The following is a 13,236-nucleotide window of genomic DNA, read 5'->3' on the forward strand; positions in this document are numbered from 1 at the left end:
AGCTCTAGTGGCCTAGTGATTAAAGTATTCACAATCTACAGGAGAATGATCAAGGAGTCTCTTTCTGTAAAGATTTACGGCCTTGGAAACCCTATATGTCCCAAGGTTGGCAGAGCATGGCAGGCTGCTGAACAACAACACAGCTACATGTAGGGTCCAAGCATGCCATAAGCTGGAGACCAGTCCCAAAGCTGTTGCTTATATATGGGAAGCAAATGGCATACCCAAAGCAGCTACTCAGCTGCTTGTGGTAGATCCCACCATGGAGCTGAGTGCCAGTCTCATCATGGGGAAAAACTACCACCAGCTGCCCAGCCACTCAGCCAGGCCCAACCAAGTTGACATTCAACTTTAACTACCACATACAGCAGAAGTTCTTTTTAAATATCTGTAAGGGATCCTAGACAGTTCCACAAGTCATAACATTAAGTATTAGTTTTACCCCAAATTATAATCTTTATGGATAATATCACCCTGCATATTCAGCTGTAAGAGTATATTTTATGCAGAACCTGTTTTTGATAGTTTTTGTTTATGAATACTTAAGTTGCAAAAATGTATGTATAATATTTATGCTTTAGTCTGTTGCCATTGAGTTGGTTCCAACTCATAGTGCCCTTGTAGGACAGGAAGAACTGCCATATAGGGTTTCCAAGGCCGTAAATCTTTACAGAAAGAGACTCCTTGATCATTCTCCTGTAGATTGTGAATACTTTAATCACTAGGCCACTAGAGCTGCCGTGTGGTTTGGTAACATTGGGACTGTGCCATTTTATTTGTCGATCTTGGGCTTGTTAACTTCAACAGCCAGTAGCTTAACTTAACTTAACTTAACTTAGCTTAACTTGAGTAAAGAGGTACCTCTAGCTTCAGTGGGCCAGGAGCAAGAGGCAGAGCTGAAGTCCAAGGATGAGAGGCTTTCACCCAGTCCCTAGGGCCTGGCACTTTGAACTTGGACTTAAAGCCTCTAAATTGTAAGAATAAACTCGTTTGTTAAGGCCATCCCATTTGTGGTATATTCTGGTCAGAATGGCACTAGACAACCAGAACAATACTCTTACAGCTTAATATACAAGGTGATATTATCCATAGAGACTATAATTTGGGGTAAAACTAATACCTAATGTTATGACTTGTGGAATTGTCTAGGATCCCTTACAGATATTTAAACAGAACTTTTGCTGAAAACTGTCTTAAAATGTTCAAATTAGTCTCTTGTCTTAATGATATAGTATATTGAAGGTTATCTTATCTCGGTGACACAAAGTTGTCATTCTATACAAAAGACAAAGATTTCTGATGTGGCTATCCTGTCAATTCCAAGATGCTGCATGGCAATTTATTTACAAAATAATAAAACCTGGATTTCTTGTTTCCTTGTAATATGCCACTTAAATAAGTTGTTTTAAAAAGAAATATTATTAAAGTATAATGATGCAAGAAAAGGAGCTCTGGTGGCATAGCAAAAGCACTTGGATGGTAACTGAAAGGTCAGCAGTTTGAACCCACTAGCTGCTCCACAGAAGCAGTCTGCTTCAATAAAGATTTATAGCCTTGGGAGCCCTATTGGTCAGGTCCTATTCTGTCTTACAGGGTTTCCATGAGTCAGAATAAAATCGACAACAGTAGGTTTGGGTTTATAAGGCATGAGTGAGAAGAAAATACTTGGATGATATTCAAATTAAATGATTATAAATTCCCTGACGGTTTTGTCCATTTTGTGTCCTCATGTAGCCCTACTACCTAAAATAGCACCTGACATTTAGTAGGTGCACAATAATTATTTTTAAAATTAATGAATAAGGTAAATTATATGAATTACTCACAAGAGAAAAGATTAGGCACTACATGGAATAAAGTATTCTACAAGCTGTTTTAAATGGAACGATTATGAAATACTGAGACAGAGTAACACCAAAAAGATATGTAAAATTTCCGAACTCAACAAATGTTAACTTAGCCTATTATTTTTCAGAAACTTTTAAGGAGGTGGTGTTGTTGCTGTTGTGTCATCAAGTCAATTCCAACTGACAGCAACCCTGTTTATGTGATAGAATAAAACTGCCTCATAGAGTTCCCTAGGCTGTAATCTTAACAGGAAGAGATAACCAGGTCTTTTCTCCAGCAGAGCTGCTGGTGGGTTCAAACCATCAACCTTTCAGTTAGCAGCTGAGTGCTTAACCACCATGCCACTAAGGCTAGGGCTATAATAATTAGGAATACATGGTCAATCTTCTAAAGTATCATTTTCAATCATCAGGTGATGTTAAGTACAAATAACTGCTAATATCAAAGGACTTACTATGTGTCATGCACTATGGTAAGAAATTTACATTAACTGTATTACTTTATCTTTACAATAACATATCATGTCAGTATTACTAGTATACTATTTTATGGCTAAGGAAACGGACATAGTTAGGCAACAATGCCCAAGGTCACACACCTAAAAAGAAAGAATCTTTATAAACAAGAAATAAACAATCTTGATGCTCTGTGTAGGCAGAACTCACAAAATACAATACTCTTCCTCTTGCTCAAATGTGGGGGCAAAAAATGAAATAGAAAAGTGAAGAGTGATGATAGGTGCATCAGAACACATTATATCACTTCGTATTTACTTTAAGTCTTTAAAAAAAAAAAAGCTGTAAAAAATCCATATGGGGAAAGGGGCATTAACTCACACACTGATGACAAGAACATAATGTGGCATAACCTTTTAAAATGTAAACTGGGAAGCAAATATTCAAACTTAAAATGTGCATACTCTCTGATTCACTATCATAGTTTGATATTTATTCTACAGAAATGAAGATTTATAGGAATAGAAATCTTTACTATTTCTGTTGAATAAATAAGGATAGTGGCTTGAACCCACCAGATACTCCGAAGGAAAAAGACACAGAAGTCTGTGCCTGTAAATAGTACAGCCTTGTAAACTCTACGGGGGCAGTTCTACTCTGTCCTACAGGGTTACTATGAGTCTGAATCAATTAGAAACAATGGGTTTGTAAGAATATTTAACTTAGTACAAGAACAAAATAATGAAAACATAAATGCTAATCAATAGGGAAATAATAAACTAACCATGGTAGTCACAGAAAATACAGAGCTTTCTATTTTAACAACATGAGATAATAAAAGGTTACCTATCTTGGTGACTATTCATGATAAATCTTTAATGATTTTTTTTCAAATGCAAACCAGAATCATTATTATTACATTTTGTAGTCTCATGTGTCCATGTGTGTGTATTTTACAGCAGATTTACTGGTGCATGTAAACTTAGCAAAAATTGAGAATGATACAAACCAAACTTAAGAGTAGTTAAGGGAATATGGGTTTGCATTAATCTCTTACTAAAAACACTTTTTAAATTAATGGGATTACAAGTGAATTTTGTTGTTGTTGTTGTTAGATGCTGCTGAGTCAGCTCTGACTCATGAGACCCTAAGCACAGCAGAACGAAACACAGCCCCATCCTGTGCCAGCCTCACGATCCTTGCTATATATGAGCCCAACTTTGCAGCCACTGTATCTATCCATTTCCTTCAGGTCCTTGCCCTTGTTCATTGACCCTCCACTTTACAAAACATGATATTGTTCTCCAGGGTAGGGTTCCTTCTGATAACATGACCAAAGTAGGTGAGATGAAGTCTGGCCATTCTGGTTTCCAAGGAGCATTCTGGCTGCACTTCTTCCAGTACAGATTTGTTACTCCTTTTAGCAGTCCATGGTACTCTTAGCATTCTTCTCTAACACCTTGACTCAAAAGCATCAACTCTTCTTTGGTCTTCCTTATTCATTGTCCAACTCTCAAATGCATAAGAAGCAACTGAAAATACCATGGCTCGACTCATAGAGACCCCTCTTTGGGTTTCTGAGATGGCATCTCTACGGAAGTAGATTGCCCAATCTTTCTTCCGAGGAGTGGCTGGTGGGTTTGAACTGCCAGCCTTCTAGCTAGCAGTCAAATCTCTTAGGCACTACGGTACCAGAGCTCCCAGGGTTAGGCACACCTTGGTCTTCAAGGAGACATCTTTGCTCTTCATCACTTGAAAGAGGTCTTTTGCAGCAGATATGTCAAATGTAGCACATTGTCTTATGTCTTGACTATTGCTTCCACTGGTGTAGATTGTAGAACCAAGTAGTATGAAGTCCTTGACAACTTCTATCTTTGTTCCATTTATCATGAAGCTGTTTCCTGGACCAGTTGTGAGGATTTTTTTTTCTTTATACTGAGGTGTTATCCATACTACTGACTGTAGTCTTCAATATTCATCAGTGAGTGCTTCAAGTCATCCTCACTTTTAGCAAGTAAAGTTGTGTCATCTGTGTATCACAGGTAATTAGTGAGTCTTCCTCCAATCCTGATGTCACATTCTTCATATAATCTAGCTTCTCAGATGTTTGCTCAGCATACAAGTTGAATTAAGCATGTGAAAGGACACAACCTTGACACACACTCTTCTTGATTTGGAACCATGCAATATCTTCTTGTTCTGTTCAAACGACAGCCTCCTGATCTATGTACAGGTTCCTCATGAGTACAATCAAGTGTTCTGGATCTCCCATTATTCTCTATGTTATCCATAATTTGTTATGATCCACATAATCAAATACTTTTGCATAGTCAATAAAACATAAGTAAACATCTTTCTGGTATTCTCTGCTTTCAGCTAAAATCCATCTGACATCACCAATGATATCCCTCATTCCATGTCCTCTTCTAAATCCAGCTTGCATTTCTGGAAGCTCTCTGTCAAGATACTGCTGCAACCGTTTTTGAATTATCTTTAGTAAGATTTTATCTGCATGTGTTATTAATGACATTGTTCAATAATTTCCACATTCTGTGGGATCACCTTTCCTTTTGATGGGTACAAATATGGATCTCTTCTAGTCAGTTGGCCAGGTAGCTGTCTTCCAAATCTCTTGGCATAACCCAGTGAGTGCTTCCAGCTGGGCATCCATTTCTTGAAACATCTCAGTAGGTGTTCTGTCAATTCCTGAAGCCTTGTTCTTTGCCAATTCCTTCAGTGCAGCTTCAACTTCTTCCTTCAATACTATTAGTTCTTGATCATATACCACCTCCTGAAATGGATGAACATCGACCAATTCTTTTTGGTACAGTGACTCTGTGTATTTCTTCTATCTTCTTTTGATGTTTCCTGCATCATTCAATAGTTCGCCCATAATATCTTTCAATATTGCAACTCGAGGCTTAATTTTTTTTCCTCAGTTCTTTCAGCCTGAGAAATGCCAAGCGTATTCTTGCCTTTTGGTTTTCCAACTCCAGGTCTTTGCCCATTTCATTATAATAATTGACCTTGTATTCTCAAGCTGCTATTTGAAATCTTCTGCTCAGCTCTTCTATTTTGACATTTCTTTAGCTACTCTCTTTTCAAGGACAAGTTTCTTCTGACATCCATTTTGATCTTTTCTTTCTTTCCAGTCTTTTTAATGACCTGTTGCTTCTTTCATGGATGATGGTCTTGATGCCATCCCACAACTCCTCAGGTTTTTGGCCACTGGTGTTCAATGCATCAAATCTATTTTATAGATGTTCTCTAAATTCAGGAGGGATATAATCAAGGTCATATTTTGGCTCTCATGGACTTCTTTTAATTGTCTTCAACTTCAACTTGAACATGCATATGAGTAGGTGATGCTCTGTTCCACAATCAGCTGCTGGCCTTGTTTTGGCCGAAGATACTGAACTTCTCCATCGCCTTTTGCCACAGATGTAGTTAATCTGATCCCTGTGTATTCCACCTGATGAAGTCCACGTGTACAGCTGTCGCTTATGTTGTTGAAAAAAGGTATTTGCAATGAATAAATTGTTGGTCTTACAAAATTCTATCATGTGATCTCCAGTGTTATTTCTATCACCAAGGCCATATTTTCCAACTACCAGTGACTCTTCTTTGTTTCCAACTTTTGCATTCCAGTCACTAGTGATAATCAACACATCTTGAATGCAGGTGAATTTTAGTTGTTGTATTTTTTTTGGTATGTTCAATTAAAAAAAAAAAATTCCCAAGACTATTTGCTAAAAAACAGGAGGTGATTTTGTATTATAAGCTGCTTCACATGCATTTACTTTTGTATCCTAAGCCTAGAACATAGTATAAATGAAGGAATGCGCATTACCAGCTAGGGCTTTTCACAAGGCATTATGCCCCTACTTACTCAGATTTGTAGACCTGTCAATAAAACCAGAATGTAATGAGAAAGGATACTTAGGAAAGAAAATATACTTTCCAAAACTTTGCTGTTATGAGATTTGATCTGTAGAAATCAAGGAAAATTAGAGATCAGAAAATTGCCCTGTCCCTTTTCTGTAAAGAAAAAAGAAAAAAAGAACCAATTTAAACAACCTGGGCTCCAAATAGCTCCATGACCTTACATAAGTAATTTAACCTTCTTAAGCTTCAGTTTCATCAGCTAAAAAAACTGAAGCTATTAATAATGCACATGTTTCCCGTAAGTATTTATGAACATGTCTGGTAAACTGCAGAGCAATATTAAAAATCAGAAAATGGTATGAGACTAACTCAGGCATACCTGCATCACCAAACATCAGCAAGGCAGCAGCAATTGCTCCATCCATGGTGCTTGTTGATTCAATCAACTATCAATGAGAAAAGATTGTTTTAAAAACAAGATTTTAAAAATTATTTCATTAAGTCATTCAGATATTTAAGAACAAATGTATTAAATATGGACAAGATGGGAAGAATGTGTGTAGGTACATGGTGGGAAAATATATGCGTAATAGTTTAAATCCTAAAATGAAATTTCAGAAAGCTTATTTATCTAAAATGTAACTTATCTAAGCATATTTTAAAATGTATGAGATTTACTCATCATTTCTATAATAGGAGCATAAAGACATAATAAAGTATATACAGTTTATTCAAGATTTCTGTTGTCCAGTTTTACATTAAAGTCTTAAAAACTTCTTATGAGTTCAGACATTGTGTGTGCTGCCACACGTGAGAGACAGACAGACAGACAGCTACAGAGAGAGGGGATGGGAGACTGACAGACACTTATTACATTCTTATTTTTTTGAGAAAAAAGCACAGTCCTGCTCTCATTTTCTACTTAATACTTCTGAAGATGAGTGGAACAAAAGTGTTTTCTCACTTTTCATTCTATGATGATTTGCTTAAAATTTTTGAAGAATATATTTACATATTATTTACACAATTAAGTTTCAATATACTGTTTTTATACTGTAAGCATTTTGGACTTTAGAAAAAACTAAGCACTTCTTATTTTTCTCTTGCTACAGTTTCTCATATTTCCAACAAGTTAGTTATTTAAAAAAGACTTACTTTTTAAAAGTGATTTCTTTACAAAAATAACTTTTTAAAAATTACTTAAAGTTATAAATGTATTTTTTTAAAAAATATGTGTCAAATTTTACTGCTATATCAAATTTTGTTGCTGATGAGGCTTGTTGTTGGTGATGATAGATATAAAGATGAAAATGGAAACCCTATGGGGCAGTTCTACTTTGTCCTACTGGGTTGCTATGCATTGGAATCAACTGGACAGTAATGAAGGTTTTTAGGTTTTATGTTTTTGTAGAAAAGTTGGGGGGAATGCAGAATGACAGATAATTGGTTCAAAGCTTCTTTTTGGGACAATGAAAATGTTCTACACTTAGATTATGGTGATAGTTTTCATAATTTGGTAATTATACTGAACAATGATGTTTATGGTATGTAAATTATATTAAAATAACCAAAACAAACCCATTGTCATTTAGTCTTCCTACTCATAGTAACCCTGTAAGACAGAAGAGAGCTGCCTATAGGGTTTCCAAGGCTGTAAATCTTTACTGAAACAGACTGCCACATCTTTCTTCCATGAACAGCTAGCAGGTTCAAATCACCAATCTTTTGGTTAGCAGCCAAGTGCTTAACCATAGTGCTACCATGGCTCATATTGCAATACAGCTGTTAAATTTAACATTAAATAAAAACCTAGCTTTTCAATTCATCTGAAAACCTGAATATCTGATAACAACATGCTAGAAAACTCACATGGCCATACCCAGCTGGAGCTGAGCAGCAGTCATGCCTTTTAGAAAGGGCTATGTATACACTCTGTAACATGCTACCGTCTACTACTTACTTTAGTTACCTGTGTAACCTAATCCAGACATGTTTAACTCCTAAACCTCACAATGGGGTGGGAACTGGGCAGCAGGGGCTTGCTGCTGTTGGAACTTGTTGTTGATGACAGACAGAATGGTGAAAAACATTAAACTTCCAATTAAATGACTCCTCTAAGATCATTCAAGTAATAAGTAGCAGAGGTAGGAGTAAACTGTTAGTCTTCACAGATTTACTCTTTATCTGAAACTTAATTGAACAGTCAATTTTTACTTGCTCTTAAAACAAGAATCATCTATTATAAATCAAGTAATTATATATTCCAATTATAGTAGTTTATTTTGTTTCTATAGTTAGGCTGATGTTTCTCACCAAGACTACCACTGACAGGACCATTTTTGTTTCTTTGTTATGCAAGACTGCCCTCAGTATTGTAAGGTGTTTCATATTCCTGGTTCCAAGGCAGCAAATGCCAATAGTGACCACTTGTAATTATAGAGAAAAAAATTTCTCTTACATTTATGTTTCCAGTGGGAGGTAGGGGATTCCTCATTTTAGAACCACTCAAGCACAAACAAACCTTACAAACTGACATGACTACCGAGGCTAAAATTCTTATATTTATAGGTAGATAAATTAATGAGTTAAAGATTCTCACCAAGTAAATAAATCTCTGGCATTTACTTTCATTAATATGTGATAGTTAATAATTATGTTCAAATATAAGGTATCTTTAGAAAAATGACTACTCACTAACTACAACAACAGATACATTATCATTACCACAATAATCAATTACTATAAAAGGGTATAACCTTAAGTAAATCGTTGTCACTTCTTTGTGGAAAAAGTTCCTTCAAGGTCTGAAGTTTAGCATCTTTAAGGTCTTCCAACTCTGAAATGTCTTCCATTTCTGAAATATCATCATTATTTCTACCTGCCATCGTAGGAGGGCCTTGGGAATCTTCATCTTCAGATGGCTCAGAACTAAAATATTTCCAGGAGAAAAACCCAACATTTTAAATGCACTACTGTTATCAGTACTGTCCATATATGTATATGTAATATGGAGCATCTCCACCTCCTTTCCATTTTAAATGCAATCTACACTTGTCAAGAATAAAAAAACTTTTTCATTTTATTATGGTTATGTATTTAAATCTACATTCTCAGAAAGTAAGAATATTTTATAAATATCTCAAATTATCTGGACCTGGAATGGAAAGGGACAGCCAGGAGAAGGATCTGGCATTTGTTAAGACAGACACACACTTGCTGCACTATCCACCTTCTTCTCTTTCCTACTCCTTTCACCTATGCTTTGCATATCAATGAGTATCACGTAGCTCCTAAGAAATTATGAAGCCTACATATAAAAGTAAAATGATTTTCATAGCCTATGCAGATAACAAGGATCTAAGTAATAAATTGAAATAGTCCAATTCAGTATCAGAGTCTTTGCCAGGGAAAAAAACATTTCCTCAGCAAATAGAAGCATTTATTTCATGAGGCTTTATTTTCCAAGAACGAACTATAAATCCCATTTAATTTCACTTTGTGTTTACTCTACAAAAAAACCCCACATTTTGTGCCAAATTTTATTCATTTATTCATCAAATAAAAAAAAAAAATCTCCTTTGAAAATTTAGTTTTTAAACATGGTAGAGATTCCGCAGGTCAGAACTAGAACTGTAATAAGTAGGCAGAAGTTATAAAGATCAGAGGAAGAAAGCAAGATGGTAAGAGAGTTAAGCATATTCCTAGAATATACTTCGCAATGCTTCAAGACTTATTTTGGAACAACTCTAACTCTTGGACACATCCAGAATCTGCTAAAAATGGCTTTTCTATGTCCATTTCATGTTTGTTCTATAGTGCCCTTTAGAGCACTGGTCATACCTAAGACCTGAAAACACTGACATGCAGATACTCAAAAAACAGAAATATGGTTTTTTAGAAAGCTCCCAGGTGACTTCTTGAACCTTGCTCTCAGAAACTGCTCAAAAGTAACTAAGTGAAAATAAGTATCTTCCTTTTTTACTATGCCTGTCCTTAAAATGTTTAAGGACAGTTAGATCTGTCTCCCCTTCCAGTATACCCAGATTTCTCATTCCGGATGCACTCACCTCTGAAATATTACCCTACTTTACTACTCCTAATTCACTGAAAAAATGAAAGCATTCAGGTTTGAATTCCTTATAACTCCAGCCCTAAATGACCACTTTCAAAAGTCCTTACTCTGCTAGTTGTCCCATTCTTAACTCCGTGATCAATCTTAGAAACTTTACTGGAAGGACAAACTTCACATGCTTCCTGATATAATAAGTTTACCATGAATCTTACCACACCTTGGATTTAACTTCTAGTTTATAGAAAACACAAGCGATAGAGCAAGAAGTTCAATATTATCATGAGGAAAACAATGAGAAAAATCTATTTTCTCAAATACAAATGACCTGATCTCTTTAACAAATCCAAGTTCTTAAAAAGCTAACAGGGATTGAACAAGGTGGAGGTGTGGTGGTGGACTATTTTAGATTAAAAGAGAACTAAGAGTCAGCTCTGGTGGCGTAGTGCCTGAGGCATTTGACTGCTAACCAGAAGGCTGGTGGTTCAAATCCACCAGTCACTCTTCGGAAGGAAGACTGGGCAATCTACTTTGGTAGAGATACTGCCTTGGAAGCCCAAGGAGGGGTGGCTATGAGTTGGAGTCAAGCTGACTGCAGTGAGTTTGGTTTTTCTTGGTTAACTCCAAATACAATGAACGCTCCTTGTTTGGATCTTAGTTTGAAAAACAAGACACAAAACACATGCAATCTGAGCATGAACTTAGAATCTGGTTATTAGATGATGTCAGAGAATTGTTTATAATGATATGCTAACTATTTGGGAAGGAGATGCCATACAAACCCATTTATTAAGAGGAGAAACATTGGGATACCTGTAATTTATGTCCAAATACTTCATGTAATTATTTTAATAAATGAAACAAATAAGAAAAAAAAGTTAATAATGAATAATTTTTAATGTAGGTTATAAGTATACAGGGGTTCATTATATACGATACTGTTTTCTTATAAACTTAAAACTTTTAAGTATTGAAAAAAAATCTACAAGAACAATAAAGTTGACCACTTTTGAGTTCTTTTCATCTAGCCTCAAATAAAGAAGTTCCCTCCTGTTGACAGCTAAGTCACCTGTCAGGGCTAAGGGATTCTAAGCATTTCCACTGCTTAGAAGACACTGCTCTGTTGCTATATAACTGCCTGAGACTTTTGTCTTTCCATAACTCTTCCTAAATGAGTACAATGTGCTCAAGACTGCATTCATGCACTAGCTCAGTGTGCCAGGAATTACAGGGACTGAAAACATCAGCAAAAAAAACCCAGCAAATTTTCCTCTCCTTTACAAATTTTATGAGACTTTAAATTTCTATGTCTTTACTTTCTATATAGTTCCTGTATTTATTGAAGAGATCAGGTTATTTGTATTTGAGAAAACACATTTTTCTGATTGCTTTCCTAGTGATGGGACTGAACTTACTGCTCTATCACTTGTGTTTCCTATAAACTGGAAGTTAAATCCAAAGCATGTTAAGATTCACTATTTTATACCTTCTGCCTGACCACTTGGTAAAACTGCTTTCAGCAAAGACAGTAATATCCTTTAAACTGCCAAATGCTATGCAAACTTTTCCCTGCTTATCTGCGTTTTCCCTCTGTGGTCCCATACATTGTCGACAAACCACAAATCCTAGAAAATGTATGTCTACCCCCACCTCATGGATTCTAAAACATTACTCTATTTTCCTTTCATCTCTCTGGCCTGTCCTTCTTATTTTCTATAGCAGGCTCTTTTTCCTTTGCTTACTTTTTGAAATGCTGTTGTAATCTAGGATTTGGTCCAGCTCTTTCTCAACTATAAATGTTTCTTGGGAGATGTCAACTGCCAGAGTTTCTGACTACTATCTACACATCAGTGGTTTTCAACTATAGGAGATTTTACTCTCAGAGAATATCTGGCAATGTCTGGAGATATCTGTCATATTACAAGGATCAAAATGGCATCCAGTGGGTAGAGGTCAGGGATGTTGCTAAATATCCCACAGTGTACCAGGACAGCCTCCACAACAGATAACTGTCTAACCCAAACTGTCAATACTGCCAAAGTTAGGAAACCCTGACAACTGAAATGCCTATATGCAGGGGATATAAACTATACAATGTTCACACAATGCACAGCTATGGAGAATAAAAGATTTCTATGAAATGGCAATAAGTGATTTCTAGGGTAAATGGATAAAATGAAAAACAAATGAACATATATAGTGTGCTATTTTTTATATAAGATACATGAAAGAAAAACAGAAACTCTCACAAGAAACTAAATAAATGAATGAATGGGGAGAAAAGGTAAAGCTCTTCTTTCTAGTAGAATACCAAATAACAACAGTAGAAAAAAATGCCAGTTAGTATACTACCATTTTGCAACCATCACAGTAGTAAACTGGTTAGGCAACAATCATCAATGGATACCAAAACTATTAGGTAAAAGTCTGCTGGGAAATATGATTATTACCCAGTCTCAAATTATCTCCCAACTGATCACTTAATCATTACAGATGGAAAAAATGCTTAACTTTGTTATGTGGAGAAATTGGAAATGACCAGGCTAACTGAGTAATGAAAGTTAACTTCATCAATAATGGGACAAATGTGCCTCCTGCTATGATACTCTGAGGATACAAGATCATTTACGCAGTATTCCTGCCACTTACCCTGACTCTATCATGAAGAAACATGAGGTAAACTTACACTGAGAGACATCTAAAAAAAATTTAAAATAGCCTGTTCTCTTCAAGAAAATCTAAAAAAGCCTAAGAAACACGGTTTCAGATTTGAGACTAAAAAGTCATGACAAAGTAAATGCAATGTATGATCCAGGAATGGATCCTGGAGGGAAGAAAAAAAACTTAAAGAAGTACTACTCAGAGCTGACAAGGGGCAAGGTTATGGTCATTACATGGTCACAGCCAGCTACCCAGAGGGACCGAGTAGTTGATCCTGCGGGCTTGGGACCATAGTCGCAGGGGACATCAAGCTCAATT

The 13,236-nt window shown here is 36.0% G+C and overlaps 1 protein-coding gene across 1 annotated transcript in view; it reads right to left on the reverse strand.

Moving 5' to 3' along the window:
- Positions 1-13,236, reverse strand: part of SMARCAD1 (SWI/SNF-related, matrix-associated actin-dependent regulator of chromatin, subfamily a, containing DEAD/H box 1) — a 155,916-nt gene that overhangs the window by 83,349 nt on the left and 59,331 nt on the right. Inside the window, exons 3-5 of the mRNA XM_042783091.1 lie at positions 8,945-9,116; positions 6,568-6,634; positions 6,424-6,426 (exon numbers count right to left, since the gene is read on the reverse strand). Coding sequence (XP_042639025.1) covers positions 6,424-6,426; positions 6,568-6,634; positions 8,945-9,116 — 242 coding nt within the window. The remainder of the gene's footprint in view (positions 1-6,423; positions 6,427-6,567; positions 6,635-8,944; positions 9,117-13,236) is intronic.

This window comes from Orycteropus afer, unplaced genomic scaffold (assembly GCF_000298275.1).
Source record: "Orycteropus afer afer isolate SDZICR_OR568_19922 unplaced genomic scaffold, OryAfe1.0 scaffold00652, whole genome shotgun sequence".
Classification (NCBI taxonomy): Eukaryota; Metazoa; Chordata; class Mammalia; order Tubulidentata; family Orycteropodidae; genus Orycteropus; species Orycteropus afer.